The 23,350-nt window shown below is 37.6% G+C and overlaps 11 protein-coding genes across 11 annotated transcripts; 4 read left to right on the forward strand and 7 right to left on the reverse strand. All coding sequences in view use genetic code 12, as the record gives it.

The window, feature by feature from the left end:
* Positions 1-208: 208 nt before the first annotated feature.
* Positions 209-1,171, reverse strand: MOB2 (Mob2p; the record flags this gene model as incomplete). The annotated part of the gene is made up of 1 exon (XM_067695242.1): positions 209-1,171. One exon carries the CDS (start codon positions 1,169-1,171, stop codon positions 209-211), a length of 963 nt encoding a protein of 320 aa, XP_067550859.1.
* Positions 1,172-1,447: 276 nt separating this feature from the next.
* PSD1 (phosphatidylserine decarboxylase 1) lies at positions 1,448-3,373 on the reverse strand (the record flags this gene model as incomplete). Its single annotated transcript, XM_067695243.1, has 1 exon — positions 1,448-3,373. The coding sequence occupies one exon, from the start codon at positions 3,371-3,373 to the stop codon at positions 1,448-1,450; it is 1,926 nt and encodes a 641-aa protein (XP_067550860.1).
* Positions 3,374-3,986: 613 nt separating this feature from the next.
* APC1 (anaphase promoting complex subunit 1) lies at positions 3,987-8,375 on the reverse strand (the record flags this gene model as incomplete). The annotated part of the gene is made up of 1 exon (XM_067695244.1): positions 3,987-8,375. One exon carries the CDS (start codon positions 8,373-8,375, stop codon positions 3,987-3,989), a length of 4,389 nt encoding a protein of 1,462 aa, XP_067550861.1.
* Positions 8,376-8,738: 363 nt separating this feature from the next.
* Positions 8,739-9,384, reverse strand: RPS16A (40S ribosomal protein uS9; the record flags this gene model as incomplete). Its single annotated transcript, XM_067695245.1, has 2 exons — positions 8,739-9,146; positions 9,364-9,384. The coding sequence occupies 2 exons, from the start codon at positions 9,382-9,384 to the stop codon at positions 8,739-8,741; spliced, it is 429 nt and encodes a 142-aa protein (XP_067550862.1).
* A 348-nt stretch (positions 9,385-9,732) lies between these two features.
* Positions 9,733-10,341, forward strand: RPL13 (60S ribosomal protein eL13; the record flags this gene model as incomplete). Its single annotated transcript, XM_067695246.1, has 1 exon — positions 9,733-10,341. The coding sequence occupies one exon, from the start codon at positions 9,733-9,735 to the stop codon at positions 10,339-10,341; it is 609 nt and encodes a 202-aa protein (XP_067550863.1).
* Positions 10,342-10,775: 434 nt separating this feature from the next.
* Positions 10,776-11,108, reverse strand: RPP1A (ribosomal protein P1; the record flags this gene model as incomplete). Its single annotated transcript, XM_067695248.1, has 1 exon — positions 10,776-11,108. The coding sequence occupies one exon, from the start codon at positions 11,106-11,108 to the stop codon at positions 10,776-10,778; it is 333 nt and encodes a 110-aa protein (XP_067550864.1).
* Positions 11,109-11,634: 526 nt separating this feature from the next.
* On the reverse strand, positions 11,635-12,921 carry I9W82_000841 (uncharacterized protein; the record flags this gene model as incomplete). Its single annotated transcript, XM_067695249.1, has 1 exon — positions 11,635-12,921. One exon carries the CDS (start codon positions 12,919-12,921, stop codon positions 11,635-11,637), a length of 1,287 nt encoding a protein of 428 aa, XP_067550865.1.
* Positions 12,922-16,269: 3,348 nt separating this feature from the next.
* On the forward strand, positions 16,270-17,544 carry XOG1 (glucan 1,3-beta-glucosidase; the record flags this gene model as incomplete). The annotated part of the gene is made up of 1 exon (XM_067695250.1): positions 16,270-17,544. The coding sequence occupies one exon, from the start codon at positions 16,270-16,272 to the stop codon at positions 17,542-17,544; it is 1,275 nt and encodes a 424-aa protein (XP_067550866.1).
* A 469-nt stretch (positions 17,545-18,013) lies between these two features.
* On the forward strand, positions 18,014-19,693 carry I9W82_000843 (uncharacterized protein; the record flags this gene model as incomplete). Its single annotated transcript, XM_067695251.1, has 1 exon — positions 18,014-19,693. One exon carries the CDS (start codon positions 18,014-18,016, stop codon positions 19,691-19,693), a length of 1,680 nt encoding a protein of 559 aa, XP_067550867.1.
* A 520-nt stretch (positions 19,694-20,213) lies between these two features.
* Positions 20,214-22,203, forward strand: I9W82_000844 (MST1; the record flags this gene model as incomplete). The annotated part of the gene is made up of 2 exons (XM_067695252.1): positions 20,214-20,717; positions 21,040-22,203. 2 exons carry the CDS (start codon positions 20,214-20,216, stop codon positions 22,201-22,203), a joined length of 1,668 nt encoding a protein of 555 aa, XP_067550868.1.
* Positions 22,204-22,240: 37 nt separating this feature from the next.
* On the reverse strand, positions 22,241-23,344 carry CDC73 (Cdc73p; the record flags this gene model as incomplete). Its single annotated transcript, XM_067695253.1, has 1 exon — positions 22,241-23,344. One exon carries the CDS (start codon positions 23,342-23,344, stop codon positions 22,241-22,243), a length of 1,104 nt encoding a protein of 367 aa, XP_067550869.1.
* Positions 23,345-23,350: the final 6 nt, after the last annotated feature.

Raw genomic sequence — 23,350 nt, forward strand, 5'->3', positions numbered from 1 at the left:
AAGTACATAAAAGGGGAGGGTTTTTTTTTTTTTTCAAGTTTTCATTTTTAGTACTGGTTATAGAATGTTTTTGTAAACTCTTGTAAATACATAAAATTTATCATTCGATACAATTAGTGTCTATAGAACGATGAAGAATCATCCTATGATCAGATTGAGACAGCTGGTTTGATTTTGCACAATGAGCCCACCTTCTCCTGTCTCTCCCTTAGTTGATTTTCCCCAGAGCTACAAATTCATCAATCAAAGGCTGTAAAGGTTCCAATTCCTTCTTGTCCAATAGATTAAACTCCTTTGTAAAGGAAATAAAATGTGCAAAAAATGAATTAAAATGAGCCTCCAAGCTTAAATGAACAATTTTATCAAATTGATTATAATAGATAAAGGCAAAAATACGAAACATTTGTCGTGATATATTCTTAACATCTTTAATGAAAAATTGTGGGAAAACAGCACCAGTCTTTGTAGGGAAAGTCTCTTGATCGTTAATCTTATTTGAAATCCATGTAATTACATAATCAATGTATTGACAAGCGGGTAAATTGACAGCTTGACCTGACCCATCAACCCATAGATAATTTGTTGGCCCCGCATTCATAGTGGGGAACTCTTCAGGAGTAACGAAATCCGACACTAGTCCATAGAAGGAATCCAAGTTACCGAAAAACTCAAAGATGTTTAAAGCCAACCATTCATTCAAGTCAACAAATGCGGGGAGTTGGACAATGGTCTTGTATGAACCTTTAACTAGCGCAGTTTTGACATATGGTTCACACATAAACAATGGTGGTTCAGAAATCGTCAGTTGCAGTGACCTTGATGCAACTGATGCTCTATGTGACAGTCGCAGCTGTTGTGTTTGTAGATTACCGCTATTGTTTACAGCTCTAGATCGTCTGGAAGGCGAACCTTGATACGATGAGGAAGTATAACCAGCTTGATTTCTGCCTGTTGTCGGTATTCCATTGCCAGACATTCCTCCACCTGTTGCTCCTCCTCTGACGGGAGATGTTGAGTGTTTGGAAGGTGAAGAAGGAGTTTTGATTGGCGATTGTGTCCTCCTTAGAGTATTGCCTGATGCATTTGGATGTGAATATAGCGATGTTTGTTCATCCTTTTTACTCTTTTTAGTGCCTCTTCCTAGCCCTTTGATTGTATTGAAAAACGACATTTGAGATGGATCTGTTGAATATATATAGCTAGTGACCTAAGTTGATGTGAAGCTCTTGATTATACTGAATCTGCCTTTTGTCGATGTTGCCGGCTATTTACTTGATTTTCTCCTTTCTGATCTTTTTTTTTTTTTTTTTTTTCGATTCTTCGATTTCTTCAATGTTTACTTATTTTTAAATCGTCAAAACAGATAAAGTACATGTACAGTTTCTACTCCATCTTTATTACATCTAAGTTAATATAAAAATATATATCCAAGCTTTTGTAGAACAATCTACTCAAATTTACCCAAAGATTGACCCACCTTAACTTTATCACCAACACTAATATCAAATTTAAAATTATCAGGAGCTTCAAATACTAAAACAACAGTTGAACCGAGCTTGAATCCACCCATCTCTTGACCTTTAGATAATGGATATCCACCCAAGATTCTACTTGCATTCGTATAGGTAGCTTCATAAACCGTATTCTTTTTCAATTTCTTGCGTTTGCGTTCCTCAATTTCTTGAAAAATCGTTGATGCTGAATATTCTCTCTGCAATAAGGGTGCATTTTCCAGATCTGATACATTTGCTGAAGAAGAAGGAGGAAGAGACACAGAAGTGGAAGATGAAGATGACGATGCTCCACTTCCATACACTTCTGCTTCATAATACAGATTTGTCTTCAAGTCTTTATCGAAATTCACAACAATTGAACCCACATTTGTAGCTCCAACAGGCACCATTGAGAAAAACCCATACTTCCAGTATCCCAATAACGCTACTCTTTCATTAAGTACAAATAAGCCCTGTAATGTCTTTTGGAAAAATGGTGCCACTGAAAATAATTCACCAATAAAGTGTCGCCTTAAAGTAGCTACCCAACTAGTTGGAGAATGGAAATGATGGTAATCACCTGGTGCCAAGTAGATGACAGCAAAATATAATTGCTTGTGGCGGAAGCTTTCCATTGGGTTTGGAGCCAATTCTTCAGCCACTGCCAACTCTTTAGAAAACGAGGCCTTATCACCTTTCGCCGTTCCTTCCTTGACATCAGTATAATTCAATTTATTCATATGATGTGTGTTTTCATTTTCACCTCCAAGAATATCATCAACGGTGTATGAAATTCCATTCAATTTGGCAAACTCTTCATCTCTTTTCACTTTGGTATCATCATCACTGTCATCATCATCAAATTCTGTAGAGTGCGTAGGAGCAGCCAATTTTCTCGTTGATGACATCCCCAACAACGCGTCAATAGAATACGTCATTCCTTTAACTTGTTCAATTTCACCTTGATCAATTACACCAAATTTCAAAACTTTACCATCAGCTGGACTAACAACATCGTCATCAGCAATTGGTCGTACTCCAGGTTTCAAAGTACGATAAAAAAACTCTGACAAATTCTTGTAGCTTTTCAAATCAGGATTTTCCATTTCATCTAAATTAACTCCAAATATAGCTGAATATAAACGGTATGATGGAGATCTAAGAAAGACAGGTAAATCAATTGAGTTAACATAGCCCCATAGTCTTGAAATTGTCTTCAATGGAAGAGTGGAATATGCATATAGTTGCCAAGAGTGAGGTCTAATCTTGTAGGGATTCTCATGTTCTTCCCCACGGTCATATTTAATCTTCGCAGCAACTCCTCCTAAGACAATAGATAATGAGGTTATTGTCCACCATTTCATAAACTTTCTCCGTTGCTGTCTTCTTGATCTAGCTTCACTTGAGAAGAATCGTTTATGTAATTTTAAAGTCTTGTTTTTGATCTTTTGATTAGCTGTAGAAAACAGTCTTTTGGAAATTCTTGGAAACGGAAGTCTTGTAAATTTATAGTATGATCGGCCACCACTAATGGCACCACTGTAGGTGTTATTACCACCACCAACGCCACCACTTCTTCCACTTCTCGACCAAGTGCTATAATAAAACACACTTCTCTTGGGTCTAGGAATCTTGGGAAATTGATAGTAATAATAGCTAAAATACCTTCTTTGGTTATTGCCAGTCGACGACTGTTGTTTCATCAGTTGTGACATTTGAGCCATTTGACTGGCATTAGATAACGGTTGTAGAATGTTTCTAGGTTGTGAGTTGAGGAGTTGTTGTTGTTGTTGTTGTTGATACATTGTTGAAGATGAGCTATGTTGCCATTTCAGACCAAATGATTTTGACCAGCTGAATGGTGTTGGTCTGAAAGCCATTAAACCGGGTGAAATATGCTAAAAAGGAAAAGGCGGTTACGAAGTTTTTTTGGTAAACAAATTAATGCAATGTAAAGGTGTAATGTTAGCGAAGGGCAAAAAAAAGGGGAAACGAAGGAAACTTTGTTCTTGACAGCAGCAAGTTAGAAAAAGGCGTAGTGCTAAGTGTGTAGCGTGTAGTAGGGCAGTAATGTTGGTTAGTGGTTATATGTGTTGTTGTCGTTTTGGGTTTTTTAAAAAAAATTGAAAGAAAAATTTAAGGGATGTGTACTGCATATAAAATATATTATACATATATACGAATATAAACCCATAAACAGAGATCCATTTCACAAAAAAACACCATTCCGTCATCCGACAGTATCCGTTAGCCAAGATGGATTAAAGAGGAAAACATGTAAAGTATTAGTAGGAAGAGTGGATTAGCACGTGCCATTACTATATACAGCTCATTTCTGTATAAACAATAATGCAATTTGATTTATCTCCGAATTCAGGAACTTGTCGTGTGATAATTTTGAATTCACGACAAACGACACAAAAATAAAACGATATTTCACTTAGACGTGTTACCCACTTTCTTTGACCAAATGGACAGTGAATGCTACGATCATTATCCTACTTTATTCCACAACTTTTGCTTTAGTTGGTTAATAAACTGTAATGGAATATAATGTAAGTCATCATTCTGAATGCAAGTGTTGGCATATTCAAATAACAACCTTAAATTCCAAATATCCTCAATCGATTCAGGAGATTCAACACTCTTGATCAATTTCAACTTATCATCAATGATATTGAAAATTGTTAATCCCGAGTAAGAAATTTTCTTTTTTGACTCAAATTCTTTCATCCAAATCTCTTTGCTATTCAAATCGAGCAGTTCAAATAATCCACCATTTAATGCTGAATCAGTATCGATAGTGATTTTTTGACTCTTGTTTTGCAACATTGATCTTATGTTTGGTCGTAACAACTGATAATTTTGTTTCTTGTAAACATAAACTGTCAAAGATTGTTCAAAATTTTCTAAAATTTCAGACTTCAACAGACAATCAATAACAACTTGGAAATAATCAATCGAATTTGTACTAATAGTTTGTATGTCATTAATCTTGGGGAGTAAACAAGGAGACAAATTTTCAATCACTTTACCATCCTTCATGGTTATTGTTATAGGAATCTTGCATGGTTCATTTGTGCCCACCTCTTTAACCACCAAACATCTTGGCACAATAGCCAAAGCCCAAAAGTGTCTCAAAGCTTGTAAATGAATTTCATATTCGCTGTTTTCTTGAGGAAAAATAGGATACAAACTAGTAATTAGACTAGCAATACCAAACAAGGAATCATCAAATGCCATTTGCCCCCCTCCAAGAAACAAAAATCCCAACGCCGTGTTTATTGCCATGAATCCTCCATACCCCATCGACTTGCTAGTATCATTATGTAAGACACGTAATCTTTGGAAAACTTTTAAATCACCACTTGCAGCCATAATCAAAGACGCACATAGTGCCAATATGTTTTGAATATTTATAGCAGTGTTGTGAGCAAGTTTCTCGTCGTAATTGTTTGTCGGCTTGCTTGTCAACAACATCAATTTATCAAGATAGTATAGAATAGCATCTCTTGCCTCTATGTTGGAGGATGAAGCATACTTTAATGCCATTGCCAAACATGAACCTCCCAAGATATTGAAGAATACAAGTTCGTCACTATCTAACTTGTTGAACCCATCATTCTTATCAAACTGGCAAAGTACTGAAGCCGGTATATTTGACTCAATCCATCCGCGTGACGACCCAATTTTACTCCAACTAATCAAATTTGTTGCCATACAACGAAGAAATAGTAAATCAGGTCTGATATAATCCAACAATTGCTCAGATTCAGGAACACGTAATTTCTCAGCAACATTGGTATTTTCAGTTTTGAGATAAATCAAACACAAGGCAATAATCGCCCCACAACACGACTTGTCCAATTCTAAACTTGGCTGATCATGCTTCATAAAAGTTGCCACGGCCATTAATTTATCAACAACATGTGTATCATTAAGCCCTTTCAAGTCGTCACCTTTACCTAAATTCACAAACCCCAAGGCCAATCCTGAAGCTAGCCTATATCCTTCATGAATTTGTTCCAGATCATTTTGGAAAACAGATCCGGTAATTTGGGAAAGTAAAATTTCACTCATTCTTCGATGTTGTGTTTCCAAGTATAGTAAACCAATACCAACCAACCCGGCTGTTTGCACCATTATAGGCACATTCAAATCGTTTGCACCTTGCGGTAACAATGCAACCGCATGAACGGACAAGACTTTTGTCAATTTATTATCCATAGTACCACGTAAACTAGCAGCCATTCCAATAAGCAAGCCAACACTTGTAAGCGGATGTTTGGGACCCAAATAGTTGTAAATGTGCCATTCCTCAAGTTTCTTCAAGTGACCATTCAACCCTAATCCGAATAAGAATCCCGCATGCTGTGAATTCAAGTCTGGTGGCTTGTTAAATATAATCCAACTTCCTGATATTCCTTTTGAATCTTTAGCAATACTTAAACCAGAAGATACACCATTATGGAAATGACCCCACTCCAACAAATCTTGTGATATGCTATCTTCAGAAGGAATAATTGTAGTCATTGTTGGTGAAATTAACGTGTTTAAATTAAACTTTGGAATGGGGTACTTTTCTGTTAATAAAGGTTTTCGACCCCCATAATTCAAAGCGGCTCTTCCCATGGGTATTGTCAAAGTTCTTATTGCCACAACACAGGCTAATTTTCTCTGTAGTAAAAGAAGATCATATTCACTGATAGATTCATCGGCTTTCAAAAAGGCGGTTTGCATCTTTGTTTGATGTAACAAGGTTGTGATTTCAAAATACCTTCGATCATGATCAAATATCAACTTGGTAATACCCAAGCGTTTTGCTTCCGACTGATCATCCCATGATGATACAAACTCACTTGAAGCAAAGTCATTTATCAATGATTGGATATCATTGTGTGTGGATTTCTCAGTTGGAGAGTCATGATAAAGATCATTCGATAGTAATTTACTCAAATCCTCTCTCCCAGTTAATAGTAATGCATCTGACGTCCATTCAAAAGCAGGATGTTCCTGAGAAACCAGCAAGGCTTCTTTCAATGGGATGGAAACACCCAACGGGAACGTTTCAAGAGAGGTAACTCCAAGATCACTCATCATATCAACTAAATGTGCTGGTCCATATTGCGAAGATACGAGCACCTCGAAAAGCTTTAAAACAATATTTGTTACAGGAGTAACAATAGCGTCAACAGAATCGCTTTCTTCAACCAATTGCGAAAAGGACAAATACCGGACAATATCATCAGTGAATAGACTAGCTAACGATTCAAATAAATTTGGTGGAGACTGGATAATTTGAAGCAGGAGAAATTTAATTGATTTATCGAGGTTGCAGGAGGCATTGTAGTAGTTTACCCATATTTCAGGCCAGCCCATCCAAATGGTCAACTGACTCAACAATTTGCCTAGCTTATCCAAGTATGTCTTTTTAGTGACATCTAATTTATACTCCTCTCGAAGTAAATGTAAAGACACGACGATGTACGGTATCAAATCTTGTAAGTCGTAGTTTACATGTGTATTCTCGCGAAGGGCCTTGGCATGTGGTAAAAGATTTGTAATTTCATTGGGGGTAAATTGAAAATCTCCTGAAAAGGGAACAGTCAATGATAACAATGCAATTACCAACGCGTCCCATTCAGAGCCGCAATTGTTATAGGCTGTCCTCCATAGCAGCCAAAATATTTGGTTTACAGTTGACCCGGACAAATACTTGAAGCATCTTAAACAAGACAGGACTAAATCAGATACTGGATTCAAAATCACCTTTACCAATCTGATTGAATCATTTCTCAATCTAAGGGCAATTTTTCCATCATTTGAGCTTATTAACATGTATGCGGGTAGGGTTGTGTTACAGCCAGTACGTAACTCAAGGAACGGGTTGACAATGAATAAACCTTCATCCGTTAAAACTATCAAGTTACCCTCAAAGCTGGAGTTCAAAGGGATACAGTCAAGGCACAGACATTTATAAACAGACAGGCTTTTGGTGTAGGAGTTGTAGCTGTAAACATGTAGCTCTTGTTTCAACTTATTAACCACCACAATCCCTTCTTGATTGTCAAAAGGTACGCTAAATACTTTGACATGATTTCTATTGAGCTTGTTCCCAATATTGTCTATCTTTGATAATATGACATCTTTTCGCAAACTTGATATAGGAGCTTGTTCAGGATTTAGGACCCTTGCGTCAGATAACAACGTACTAGTTCGATTTTCCAGAATAAAAATTTGACTAAGCTTTGGTTCAACATACTTGTTTGAGGAGTTGGATATTGAATAGTACTTTTTCTTTTGCTGCCTGTTGGATGCTTTCGAATTCAGCTTAAAATTACGATTTGAATTCTTCACTTGGTAGACATTAATTTCTCCATCAATGAATGTAGTGCATAGTGAGATACCATTATCTCTTTGATTGAAGGTTGTCACATATTCATGGTTAGAAAAGGAGCTATTTGTATCTGTATCAACGAATTTCAAATCGAGGTCCTTGTTTATCAAATAGAGTTCTGTTTTTGTTTGCAAAATCAATCCTCTATCGTAATCCTTAACCAATGCAACATCAAATGGTAAATGTAAGGTGTATAATTTCCCATTGGGATAGTAGAAGTTGATATATTTTTTGAAACAAATTGCCATAATTTGAGTTGGAGCATCCTTTATTAGAAAGGAGGTGACACATGCTTTGATAATGTTGTCTTCAAACTTCAATACTCTACTCACCAAAAGTCCATTGTAAACAGTTACCGTGTTACCTTTGATTGATAACAACACATTATTATCACAAAGCACCACATTCTCACATTCAATTGGAACCTCTAGCTCATCTTGATAGTCAATGAGTGGAGTCGTCAACAGCTGTTGGACGTTGGTCATGAAGTAGCGTGTCTTTGGTTGTAAAAAGTGTGTAACGAACAGAAAGTTTTGGTATGCTACCATTTTAATATCTTTGTTGATCATTGAGACCCAATGATCTCTACACCGTATCTCTACACCATCAGAAAACTCTAAATATTTTCCGTTTTATGTATTAATAAACCAGTAAAATATTATATAAACCTAACAACACATGAATATAAAAAAAAGGACTATGTAATAATTTACAGATGAGTGAGTTTGATACCGATCTTGCGAATGATGAGATGAATGCAAGAAATTGAACAGAAAAATATTCCTGTTTGAGTGACAATGATCGTTTTCGTGTTTTTGATTTTCCCCTTTCTCTTTGATAGTAGTTCCTTAACGGTAAGATTTTTGGAATCTTGCTCTGGCACCACGACCACCGAATTTCTTTGGTTCCATTCTTCTTGAGTCAGCAACCAACAAGGTCTTGTCGTAAGAAGCAAAGATCTTCTTCAATTCGTTCTTTGAAGCTTCATCAACGAATTTTTGGTGGTAAGCAACCAAACCTTTAGCAATGGCTTGTCTGATAGCGTAAACTTGTGAAATGTGACCACCACCAGTGACTTTAACTCTGATGTCAATGTTTTGGAATTTGTCCAAACCAACCAAGGTTAATGGTTCGTAAACTTTGAATCTCAAGATTTCTGGTTGGACCAAGGTGATTGGTGAACCGTTGATTTTGATTAAACCTTTACCGTTTTTAACATGGGCAACGGCAGTAGCGGTCTTCTTTTTACCGAAAGTCTAAAAGAAATACAAGGTTAGTACTTTGGTCATAACATAGTGGAGCTTGTTGAATTTCTAAAGACATAGGGAGAGCATAAGTTCATATCTCTCTGTGTAAATCGTGATTCTTTCTGGGACTTTAAACTGTTTTACTTCTCTAACTTGTTTCCTGCTATTCGCCTTGCTCTCCCCTCATTATACGTTTCCATTCAACAGGTGATGCGTTTGTACATACTTGAACTGATTGAGTTGACATTGTTGTTTGTACTGGTCCTAGTTCTATTGAAGGAATTACTCTGAAATTTTTTTTGTCAAAGCGAACCAAAAACTTTTGGCAGCGAGACTTGGTACTGCATAGTGTAATCCTTTTCTTTTTTTCTCTCTTTCATTCTAGCAGGGTTGTAACCCTATAAGCTTCCAACTTAGTTTTTCTCATGTTTTAGGTAGCACTATACTAACGTTTGTTTTTACTATGCAGTCTCTCCCTTCTCTCTCTCTATACACTGAAAATTTTTTGAATAGTCTCTCACTCTCAAAAAAGAAAAAAAAAAAAAAAATCCGAATTGATCAAAGACCTTACTGAACCCATTCCTCATCAACAACAATGGCTATCGCAAAGAACTTACCATTATTGAAGAACCACTTCAGAAAGCACTGGCAAGAAAGAGTCAGAGTCCACTTTGACCAAGCTGGTAAGAAAGCTTCAAGAAGACAATCAAGATTGAGAAAGGCTGCCAAGATTGCCCCAAAGCCAATCGATAGCTTGAGACCAGTTGTTAGAGCCCCAACGATCAAATACAACAGAAAAGTCAGAGCTGGAAGAGGTTTCACTTTGGCTGAAATTAAAGCTGTTGGTTTGACTCCAAAATACGCCAGAACCATTGGTATTTCCGTTGATCACAGAAGACAAAACAAGAGCCAAGAAACTTTTGAAACCAATGTCCAAAGATTGAAGGAATACAAATCTAAATTGGTTATCTTTGACAAGAAGACCAAGACTTCCGAAGCTGTTTCATACGAACAAGTTTCTACCTCTGCTACTTTCCCAATTGAGCAACCAGCTATTGAACAAGGTACTAGAGCTGTTGAAGTTCCAGAACAATCTGCTTACAGAACTTTGAGATTGGCTAGAAACGATAAGAAATACAAGGGTATCAGAGAAAAGAGAGCCAAGGAGAAGGCTGAAGCTGAAGCTGAAAAAGCTAAGAAATAAATGAAGCATTGAGGTGAGGGATAGTTATAACAAGGGAAAGAGCAGCGAGAGATGATCGTGGATAATGATGATGTACATTAATTCAAAAACACCACCTTTCATGTTTTTAACTATATATATGTATAATCTGGTTAATAAAATCAAGGGTAGAACACACTCATTTTTGTATAAGCCAATACTCCAGTGTAGAGATATAAGTAGAGATATAGAATATGCTCAAACTCGGCAAGTCGAGGAACTGAAACAGTCATATTATGATGTCTACACTTTCTCTAAACATTAAGAATTGTTATATTATTACAGGACCCAAGATCTATTCACCAATATATACGGCTTTGAACAAAGTCTCCAATTTCCAGTGTAATGTACAACAACTGTAGCAGCAGCGATGTTCCCTCTAAAAAGTGGCCACCTGATGTACCATCTTAACGTGTTTAATCGAATAAACCGAATCCCATGTCATCATCAGATTCTTCCTTGGCTTCTTCTTCTTTCTTTTCTTCAGCAGCAGCTTCACCACCAGCAGCGGCAGCGTCACCACCAGCAGCAGCACCTGTAGCGGCACCAGCAGCTGGAGCAGCGGAGAAGTTGAAGAAGAATTCCTTCAAGTCCTTTCCTTCCAAAGCCTTGGAGAACAAGTCAGCCCAGATACCTTCAACTTCGACTTGAGCACCCTTGGTCAAGGTCAACAATTTTTCGGAAGTGATTTCGATATCGGAATCAGCCAAGATTAAAGCGGCGTATGACAAAGCAGTTTCGGTTGACATTTTCTATTATGTGTGATGTAGTAACTAGAGATAATCGAATTAAGCAAAGCAGACTATTTCTTAGTTTGGTTGTGTAAAGGAAGAGGAGCTCGGTATTATGAGTTTTTGTTGCAGATGTGCACTTTTTTTTCAGTGGGTTTGGAGAAGGCGAGAATAGATGCGCACGTGCAGAAGATTAGGGCTGTACCAACTTAATTGAATGCAACTTTAGTGAAGAGCACTTTTACACATTGATAACGAAAATCCAACATGTTAGCTCGTACAATGTAGTTCCAACATAGCTAGATACTATGTTTGTATCAGCTTAACTCAATCATGTTTATATAAATCAGATTCAAGTATAACGCACTAGAAGGTTTACTACTAATGATGTGCATTTGCAGACTCTTCAGCTGTTCTTTATTACTTTGCCGTTTGAGTAAGAAATTGGTTCTTTAAAGAATTGCTTTTGGCTGCAAATTTGCGCAAAAATAAAAGAAAATAACTTCAAAACCGAGTCTCTAAAAAAATGTCATATATGCTTACTCTATTTGATCAATTTCTCCTCCTTAGCAACCTCATTTAACGCTTCAATCAACACATCACTAGCATAATCGTAATCACTCAACTCATTATAAACCTGACAAGAATATCTAGCCAACAATCTACCATTATGGGGTATGCATGGAGTATAGGCCTTCTTAGTAAAACACTTTGCATACACCAAATTGTCATACTTTGGCCAATTTTCAATAAACTCTGGAACATCAACAGGGACTGGTATGGTCACCATAGTACTGATTTGAGCAGCAATCTTTTGATCCAAGGGACTTGTTCCCCATTTTTTGCCTACTAACTCTCCCGTTTGAACAGCTAAATTGTGACAGTAATCATAGATGGCCTCCTCTCCTCCGCATACTTGCTGTCTAAACTTTATCGCGTATGGAATAACATCAATTGAAGCAAAGTTCTTTGTTCCATTGAAAAAGAACCTATCAATCAATCTATTTTTTTCGTCTTCTTCGGGTAAGTTAGTGGTGGATGGCAAGTATGAATGACTCACAGGTAAGGTGTGAATATTCTTGTGATGCTTTGGATCCACGTACAATACAGAGCAACCAAAGGGTACAAAAAACCATTTATGTAAATTACTGACATAGAAGTCAGGTTTGAGTTCAGCCAAGTCTTGAGGAATGCAACCTATTCCATGAGCTCCATCAATCAATGATAAAACATTGTATTTGCTGCACAACAATGTCATCTCCTTGTAAGGAAAGATGACTCCAGGCATTGACGAAATAGTATCAAACATGCACAATTTGGGCTTCAATTCCTTAAATGCCTTTTCAAACTTGTCTACGATTTCTTCATTCGTGATGGGGTAGTTAATTTCAACAACATGGAAATTGATATCATATTGATCCTTCAAAAATTTGACAGTGTTCCCACAAGCTCCATAAACCGTGCTTTGAATGACTATTAAATCACCTTTTTGCAAAGGGTAACTTCTCAAAACTGTGTTGATCCCGGTGGTGGCATTGTCAACTATGGCCAAGTTGTGGTAATCACAATTCAATACCTTCGACAATGCTTGCAAGCTCTCAACATAGTTTTGCTTCTGTTCTTGCTTCAAATACTTGTCGGGATAATTTGCATGTTTGGTGACAGCTTCCAAATACTTTTCGTGAATTGGTGTAGGTGTCAAACCGTAGGACCCATGATTCACTGGGTAAACGTCCTTATCTAAATTGGTAAAGTACTTAGCCCTAAAGCCCTTGCCAAACTTCTCCTTGGATGAAGTGAGTGATAATTGACCAAGTAATGAGGAGAACATAATGTGAACTGAAACTGAACGTTGTGCTGATAAGGGGAACTTTTTCTTTTTTATTTTGTGCCGTTCGGTGAGACTTTAAATCCACCACAAAAAGGTGAAGGCCTTTGATAATGACTCACCGTTTATAACTAGCTGCATGGGATAGTGGGCGTACGCACCTGCTCTTTTCCAAGTGGATAAGCGATTATGACTAATATTTTTGGCTCTCTTCGGTTTGAATTTCAGACAGAAATTATACTGAATGGGCCTCATACTATTTTCTGAAAGGCAGTAGTACAATGAGTGACAGAAATATCTATGAGTCCTGCGCATGATCCATAAAAGACCGTTGCGCTGCAACTCACAATGCTCAATGCCACTTGTAGCTATGGCTTATAAGTTCGAAAAGGCTGCACCGCTCGGAAGAGACTATTTCCGGACGTCAAGTAAGACTAAAAACATAAATTTGACAATGTCCTAATCGTGAGTCGACACAACCCAGAAATCCGCACTGCCACTTAGTTCAATTCACAAGAACTATCCACGAGACTACAGCAACGGACGGTTTTAATAAGCAAATATTAACCATCCGCAATATAAGTATTTGCAATGACAGGAATACTATTGTTCCCACCACAAACAATTTATATTTTTACCAACAAAGAGAACCCCTTATATGCACACACTTTCTTTGTTTTATAATCCTATTGTTTCTTCCATAATACAACTTGTTTATTTATTTATCTTTTATTCATACGTTTTAACAAGAGGTTACTGAAAAGGGAATGGAATTTACTTAATCGAGCGAAAGTTAGGGATAATCTTAAACTATTTTTAACATGACTAAATATTTGCTTTTAGATACGAGGAATGGTAGTTACTGAAAAAGAAACGTGCTCACTCTCCTTGGTGAGCCATTTGTACCCGTTCCTCTGTTGTTACTAGGCGTAACAGACGCAAGTGCTGCTCTGCTCAATAGCCTTTAGACGAACAACCACGTACACATGCTTGGCTCATCGTACTCGCAATCACCAACTCTTCAAACATTCTAGAACCAGATTTTAGATTTGTTCGGAAAAACTCTAATTTTTAGGCGCGCACACATCTATTCACTTTTGTGCCCAACACGTCCCAAACTATTCCAGTTGTGCAAATGTATCAAGAAGAACGAAATTGAATGAAAGCTGCTAAACACGGACAATGATGGACAACCGGGAGCGACTTTAACGCGCAATAGCATCGTCTAAATTGCAATCATTGTTTGCAACTAGTATAAGAGTTCTGACTATTGATTGGTTAGTACTTCTTTTTTTTTTCTTGATTGATCGGATAAAATCTAAGCCAATAGGAGTTAGTTGTAACTTTTAACTTTTTTTAGTCATGACTACTACACTTTACAGAGCCAGTTGCAGAAGAGTATTTGTATCTCATTAGTTTATTTTTGGACTTTATTAGAATTTCAACTGTAAGAATAAATTAAAAAGCAACTATTTAACACATTCTACCTTTTATTGTGTTACTAATAAGTTAAATTACGCATAACACAAACCAATAGTGTTTGTGTTTTTGAAAAATACACGAAAGGGGGCACGCGCGCCATCCCACTGACGCAATTGAGTCCTTAACAATCATACAGTGGAATCCAAGAAAAGAAATCTTCCCGTGGTAAAGCTCCAGATTGGTTGAATGCCAAGGACCAACATTGGTGTAGAGCTGCGCAGTCATCTCCCACTTTTGATGACGGACAATGGGTTCTTTGTTCTCAAATTTTTTTTTTTTTCACCGACAATATCCCCTCACTTTGCTTTGTTCGCTATAAAGAAAGTTGATGTAAATGAAAACACAATAGACAAGACCAGGGTTTGAAAGCAAAGAAACAACTTCTCTATAGTGCTTAAAATTGAGGCTCTCATGTTGTAAGCCGAAATCATATTGCAATAAAAGAATTTTATGTAACTACAGCTCGATTCTCTCAGTTTACCGGTCCTTGTGGTTGCTTGAAAGAAAAGTAATTTGGACTATTGCTGAATTTCATGGTGTGTATTACAAGGAGTCCGTTTAATTGCTTCACTCTCTCCAGCAACCACTTGATTAAAAAACGAGGCAATATGGAATGAAGGAAAGCCAAGAGGCTTGCCAAGAAGAAGAGGAAGACTCACCCCCCCTTTTGATTTAGTGTAACATGGGTTATTACACTGCATAAACCGAACGGATCTACCACCAAGACGATATACCAGAAAGATTATTTAAGTGATGCAGTCCAAACTGATAGCGCCTAAATTAAAGTAAATTCATGAAGATAAACCACAACCCGAGATGTGTGCAGTAGATTACGCTTCTCCCTTCACCCACCCCCTTTGAATTTCCTTTAATGATTCATGACGAGTGGTCATGCAAAAAAAGGTTACTCCATACGTGTGTGGAGGTAAAACTGGGGTCATGCCGGAGTCAAGTGCTGTCTTTAGGTTTCATGTCTTGGAGAAAAGGGGGTCTTTCAATGTGAGCCAGCCATCTCAAAGGAATTTTTTGTTGATTTTGTAACTCAATTTCAAAAACCCATTCTTTTTGTTAGAGGTATCTTTCTTTTATTATATATTCACGGCGTAGACTACACAAAAGAGGCATAACCACACTATAAATGTATACACAAAGGTATTGTTCCTTCTTCTGAATGTGTTAGAGTGTTTAGCTAAGCGTAAACAAAAATACCACAGTGGCTTTGTAATACAATAAATTTTGTTAAAAATAAACTCATAAACAAACACACACACACACAAATAGCCCTTGACACATACTTAGTCTCACAAGGAGGATCCATTTGTGTTGAACACATACTTTATTCAAACATATGAAATTTGCACGTTCGATAGTTACAAAATCACAATAAAATGCAACCTTCTCACTCCTTTCACTTAATTAGTAACCATTTACACACAGATAAAGGATATAAAAGTATCTGAAATTTCCCTCTATTTTGACATTAATATCATCTTCACTCAAATTATTTTCAATCAGAATCACTGCTACTAGCATTCCTAACTTGCGCAACCGCTTACATTCACAGAATTTAACCGCGCATCAAAAACTTACTCGTACATTTCGCAACATTAAAACACATTTACAGTTGGGGGTCTAGAATTATAGATTTTCTACACATTGAATCCTTTTGAGTCTAGAGTTTTTAGTTTGATCACACTTTGTTGAAATTTTTTAGTTAGCGCCTGAATTTTTCATCTACACTTCGTTAATTGCTTTTCTTTTGTGCTTTCGTTTTATTTCCTTCTTATTTGCAGTTTCTTTAATTACAAGGGGCAAAACAAATTGCAATTTTTATCATAGCAGCTTCAACAACAACAACTTAATAAAACAATGAGGTCATTTATCGTTTTCACAATCTTTGCTTCGTGCATTTATGCTTTAGCCATCACACCACAAAAGAGAGGTGAAAGTGTGTCTTGGAACTATGCCAAGGAAACCACTCGTGGTTTGAATTTGGGTGGTTGGTTTGTCCTCGAAGCATACATCACTCCATCTTTGTTTGGTTCTTGGTTATTTGGTGATGATGAAAATAATATTCCTGTTGATGAATATCATTTTACAAAGCAATTGGGTAAGGAAGCCGCCGAGCAAGTCTTGCAAATGCATTGGAATTCGTGGTATACAGAAGATGATTTCGAACAAATGAGCTATTTGGGAATTAATACCGTTCGTATTCCAATTGGATACTGGGCTTTCCAATTGTTGGATGATGATCCTTATGTTCAAGGACAAGTGGAATACTTAGATAAGGCATTACAATGGGCCAGAAACCACAATCTTAAAGTTTGGATCGACTTGCACGGTGCTCCAGGCTCACAAAATGGATTTGATAATTCAGGTTTGAGAGATACTATCGATTGGCAAAAGGTTGATGGTAATGTACAAGTTACAAAAGATGTCTTGAATACTATTTTCCAAAAATATGGTACCGACGATTATGCTGATGTTGTCATTGGTATTGAATTGATCAATGAACCTTTGGGTCCAAGCTTGAATGTTGATGAGCTTAAACAATTTTATCAAGATGGATATAGTTCTTTGAGATCTACTGGTTCCAACACACCTGTTATCATCCACGACGCTTTTGAATCAATTGGTTACTGGGATGGCTTTTCCATTGGCAACAATGCATTTAATGTTGTTTTGGATCATCACCACTATCAAGTCTTTTCAGCCAAGGAGTTGGAACGTAGTATTGATGAACACATTTCAGTTGCTTGCAATTGGGGATGGGACACGAAAAAGGAGAGTTATTGGACTGTTACTGGTGAATGGTCAGCAGCTTTAACCGATTGTGCTAAATGGTTGAATGGTGTTAGAAGAGGAGCCCGTTATGAGGGCCAATATGACAACTCTCCATATATCGGATCTTGTCAACAATACTTGGAATATTCCACCTGGCCAGATGATTACAAGACCAATGTTCGTAAGTACATTGAAGCCCAATTGGATGCATACGAATACACTGGTGGATGGATCTTTTGGAACTGGAAGACTGAAGATGCAATTGAATGGGACTTCCAGAGATTGACTGCTGCTGGTATTTTCCCACAACCATTAACTGATAGGCAATATCCTAACCAATGTGGTTTCCCAAGTAACTAAGTGGGGGCAGGATTAAGCCCTGCGGGGTAGGGTCTGGACGGTGTTAAAGTACTTTGATTTGGTTTTAATTTTTGATAGATTAAGGAGAAACAAAAAAAGTATAGTCTTGAGTGTTTTTTTTTATGGGTTTTTCTTTATAGTTATTTCAAGTGTATATTAGCATTTTATTTAGGAATTTCTTGATTATACGTCACTGTGTTATTATATGAATTGGTTGTTGTTGAGGAGTATTGTTTGCGCATTTGGTTAAGTGGCATCTCCCTTTTTTTGTGTTCACATTCACTGCGAATTTAGTCTCGCAAATTTTACCAAGGGATTTTCCCAAGAGCCCTCTTTGTCTATCAGACCCAGAAGTTAAACAATGATGCTAATCAAATATTGTGCTTTGAGGTGTATTAAGAGATCAGTAAACGGCTCACTACGATCTACACTAGAGCCTGGGATTCGATCTCCCCAATTATACAAGCTCATGCCGTGTAGAGAATTCAGCCAAGCTTCCATTCTACTACAAGAGTTTAACAAAAGGACAAATCATGAGCAGAACCAAAGCAAATCCACCAATGAGATGGAAAAGATTGACTCACCACTGAAGTATGACACTTCGTTAAAGGTCACAAAGGAACAGCTTTTGGCTAAAGCAACCAATATGTACTCCCGTTTCAAGATCCGTCTCAAATGGCTTTTAAAAAAATCAAATCGACCGTTTAATACAGATGATTACTCGGCATTTTTTTCATGGATTGTTGTGGGGAATGTGTTTTTGTTCTTTGTAGCAACAACAACATTCTTCTCCTTAGTGATTTTCACCGCAAACACTGTCTTTGCGCAGGAGTTTGTTGCTAGGAAATTCGGGGAATTAATCACCAAGAATTCAAACATTACAGTCACTTTTGAAAGTGCAATTGTTCCTGGCTGGTCTGATGGAAAGATAAGTTTCAGAAAGTGTTTCGTTAGCCGACGACCAAAGAAGATTGAAAAATTCACCAAAGGATCACAACAGGAGGAATATGAAAAAAGTTTACGAGTGAATGAAGATGAAGAGGAAGACGTTTTTGAAGATGATGGCAACTATACTCAGTTTGATCTCACTATAGAGGAGGTGAACATCTCATTATCATTCAGCAAATGGGTCAATGGTACAGGAATGATTGAGACTTTGGAAATGAAAGGAGTACGAGGAGTTGTCGATAGGACCCATGTGCGGTGGGATCCAGGTGATGATGCCACAAATTACAAGAATATCTACCACCCTGGAGATTTCGAATTTGAGGATTTTAAAATGGAGGATGTGCTATTTGAATTGAAACAACCCAACGAATTTAGACCCTTTGATGTTTCCATCTACAATTGTGAGTTATCAAAATTGAGAAAACACTGGTTGTTTTACGATTTTTTGAATGCAGAGATAATGAGTGGATCCTATGACAATTCTTTGTTCACCGTACACAAGAAGCAAAGACTAAGCGATTTTTCATCCAATGGTAAACAGAATTTACTGAATAACTGGAAGAGGGTTACATGCTTACGAGTAGATTCGTTGAACATTGACCATTTAAATAAGGGATTAGAAGGTCCATTTGGTTGGATTACAAATGGAAAAGTAGATATGGTTGGTGAAGTTATGGTCCCACCAGACAACAACAATGACATTGGCGTGAAAGAAATCGTCAATATGATTGCAGAGTCAATAACAAAGGAAGCTACGAGGTACAAAAATCCAGAAGTTCACTCCAAACACCCTGATATGCATACTCGTTTAACACATGACGATTACACTGACATTTCAAAATATTTTGTGCTTGATTTGACTATACGATTAAACAATGTTAGAGCAACCCTACCATTTAAAGCACCTGAATTATCATATATTAACTATGCACTTATAAGGCCAATTGTGGCATATATCAACTCCAAGAACACATTTATTGAAATACACAACCGCGTGGTGAAGAACATCAAGGACTTTGAGGGCTCTTGGACAATATATGACTCTCTTTTAATGGATGACATATCTGAAGAGGTTTATGACAATTTTGTTGATTACGTTGCTGATGAAGAAGCGAGATTGATTAGGGTGAAAAGGGTAGGCTTTTGGTCGCTTCAATTATTGTTACAAGTCGTACTTTTCGGCTTAGGTGCGTTGTCCTAGTATGTATCACATTCGCAAGATGAGAACCAAAAGCGCAATATAACAACATAGACTGATGATGGATAAAATCAATACATAGTCTCCACCTGTCTTGTACATTTCCATGTCTTTCTCTGGGTTGTAAAACACATCAACATGGAGCGACTTGTAGACTCCGATAAAGTAGAGTATACATCCGTACACTGTATACATTGTTCCTATTGGCAAGAACTCTTTTGAAAATAGCTTGATAATCAAAATGGAGAAGGAAAAGCATCCGATTGCTGTTCTTGTGTATGCACCTTCATAAGTTCTTTGATGGGCTCGTATATCCAATTTCAAGTTGTCTGCAAATAGATCTATACGGGAAGGTAATCTCTCCCTCAAGGGCTTTGGTCTGCTTTCATTTGACATCCTGGTTGGATTTCCATAGTGTGGCACAAAACGTTGAAGATCAGTGACTTTACTTTTTTCTTTTCCCTTCCACTTCTCTCCCAAAGACCAACACGTTCCTTAACTATACTCAAACACATCATATACTATGGCTGCTGCTAGACGTCTATGGGTAAAGCTAAAGCTATCTTCTAAGCACCTTGCCCGCTTCCCCAGGTTTGATGCTCCCGTACCCAAATCAATATTAAAGAGGATAACACACGATGAAAGAAAGGGTGCCAGCCCATCTATATCGAGCCTGCAGAGATCTTCACCAGCTCCTGATGGCACAGGAACTCCAGGACCATCCAACAATACAAACAGCACAGGTGGCGCAGGTGGCTCAGGTATCAGTCAATACAAAATCAATGTTGGACTCAAGGGTGACTCAACTTCAGGTCTTACTATGAACAGTATAAATCCTGCTCTTTATGTGCTTGATAAGTCAGGCAAGCCATGTAGGCGCTGGATCAAGAAACAGAAACAGTTCAAGAGCTTTACTGGGTTTAAAATGAAATATACAAAATATGATGCACAGGAGCCAAGATCAAAAGACGTTGCAAATGTTGGCAGTAAGGCCGGTGACGGAGGTGTAGCAGATTCCACGGATAAGGTATCGACGGTAACTACAGAGGTAAAAGTGGAGACGTAGATGAGATGTAAGTAGAATTACATACAAAAATAGGCTTGAAAAAAAAAAAAAGAAAATTGTATTTCCAGAACACGCCATGGATAGAGTGATATCGATGATTAGAAATGTCGGGTTAAGGCAATGTACCCGCAGGCTCCTATCAACTAAGGTTAAAGAAGACTCAGCAACAAACACTAGTCATGCCATCTCAAATAGGCAGTTGCTTTACACTACAGATGTGGCCTCACCTGGATCAATCTTTTTCTTACCACATGGAACAAGAATACTAAACAAACTAATACAGTTTATGAAGAATCAACAAATAAAGTATGGATTCCAAGAGGTTGTCACTCCTTTAATCTTTAAAACTAAATTGTGGAAGAAATCTGGCCATTGGGATAACTACAAAGACGATATGTTTAAAGTTGTTGGATTTGACATGTCGAAGGAGGAGGCAGTTGAAGGTTCTATGGAAGAACACGAATATGGCTTAAAGCCAATGAACTGTCCCAGCCACTGCATGATTTTTGCGAAATTCGATCGAAGCTACAACGAATTGCCTGTGAGGTATTCCGATTTTAGTTCATTGCATAGAAATGAAGCTAGTGGAGCATTAAGCGGCTTGACTAGAGTTCGCAGGTTCCATCAAGATGATGGTCACATATTCTGCAATGTTAGCCACATTGATGCAGAGATTAAAAACACGTTGAATTTGATTAAAGATACATACAATGTATTTGGAATCAATGAGATTGAATACTATTTATCAACTCGACCAGAAAAGTATATTGGCGAAATTGAAACTTGGGATGAAGCAGAATCACAATTGAAAAAAGTATTGGATGAAGCTACAGGAAAAGGTAGTTGGCAGATTAGAGAAGGTGATGGTGCATTTTATGGCCCAAAGATTGATGTACTTTTGACTGATGCATTTAACAAGAAACACCAGGTTGGAACAATCCAATTAGACTTTCAGTTACCTAAAAGATTTGATTTAAAGTATGTTGCCGAAGATGGATCGAGAGACAACCAGCCTATTTTAATACATAGGGCGGTGTTTGGCTCTTTGGAGAGGTTTTTTGCTATTTTGTTGGATCACTACCAAGGAAAGTGGCCATTTTGGATAAATTCAAGGCAGGCAGTGATTATCCCCATAAATAATACACATGTGGAAGCTGCAGAGAAGTTGCAACGTACTCTCTCTGGAGATATAATCAATACACAGGACCCAATATCTCCATTAACAGGGTTCAACTTTCACGTGGATGTGGATAAAAGGCCAGAAACAGTGGGCCACAGAACCAAGGATGCTATTCAAAGTGGATACTCCCACATTATCATGATTGGAGATAGAGATATTGCCAATGGCACGTTTTCAATAAGGTCCAGAGATGACCGCAAAGTCTCAAACTTAACAGCCGATGAAATTTATCAAAAGTTTATAGATTTGGAGAAGAAGTATATGTAGAGATCATGTAATTATAACAAGGGGAATATACATACCCCTACAGCTTGCCATATCCCTTATTGATAAGGATCTTCTCTATCTCAACCCAAAAGTCCCGAACAATCACTTTATCTTTGAATCTCTTGTCGCCTCTATCAACTTTGATATCGTGTACATTCCAATCCTTTATTTGATGCGGCGTCACCTCTCCTTGGTATCCCAAGTAGTAACCCTGATATTTTTGAAACAAAACCTCCGGTTGTGAGAACTTGTACTTTGAAAATTGCCAGCTTTGCCCCGTAGTAAAGATGGCAATTACTCTATCCCAGTAACTTGGGTTTGTAAACAAGTCAACATTGTCAACCACCATTATCTTCTGAGCCGTAGAGATTAATCTGTCTGAGGGATGGTTAAGGACAACGATACCAGAATGAGGTCTGTTGCTTGGAACCGGTTCGGTATACCGACCATTTTCAAGAAATTCTTTGATATTGGATAACGAAAGAAGGGCTGTTGTAGCAGGGGACACGATGATGATGGGCTGCTTTTTCGACACACCTTCTTTTTTGGCTTCCTTGTTACTAGTTTTAGTACGTTTCAAGTCACGCATAAACTTTTTGGCATCTGATATTAGATAACTGAAGTCGATGTTCTTCGTACCTCTCAAAACCGCATTATGGTCAACTGACTCCTTTTCGAATTGACTGATTCGTTCCATTTGTGGGTCATCAAGTTTGTGTTTTCTTGATTTAACAGTTTCAGCTGTGGTATTGGACTTTTCCACTTCAACATTTCTTTCATCCTTCTCTTCTTTGACGAATTGACATGTGTCAATGGTTCCTTTTAGCCAGGTTATCAAGTCATATCTTTGTAAATAGGCAAAGGCAGGGATCCCATGCTCACTAGCTTTGGACTTGTAATCAACATCGGGAGTTTGTTCCTCGATCCAGCAAAATACAACTGATTTCAAATCTTGGGGTTCATCGTCATTGTAAAAGTTTGTTTTCATGTCCAATTCATACTTTGCTTCATTATCACCAAACTGAACTTGGCTGGCTTCTTGAATGAGCTCCGTTTCTTGTCCATCCGCATTGAAGAGTTTGATGGGCTCGTTTGCAATAGCAGCACGACGTAGAGCTTTCAAAGCAGTCACGTCTGGCATTTGAAT

The sequence above is a fragment of the Candida metapsilosis genome (assembly GCF_017655625.1).
Source record: "Candida metapsilosis strain BP57 chromosome Unknown scaffold1, whole genome shotgun sequence".
NCBI lineage: Eukaryota > Fungi > Ascomycota > Pichiomycetes > Serinales > Debaryomycetaceae > Lodderomyces > Lodderomyces metapsilosis.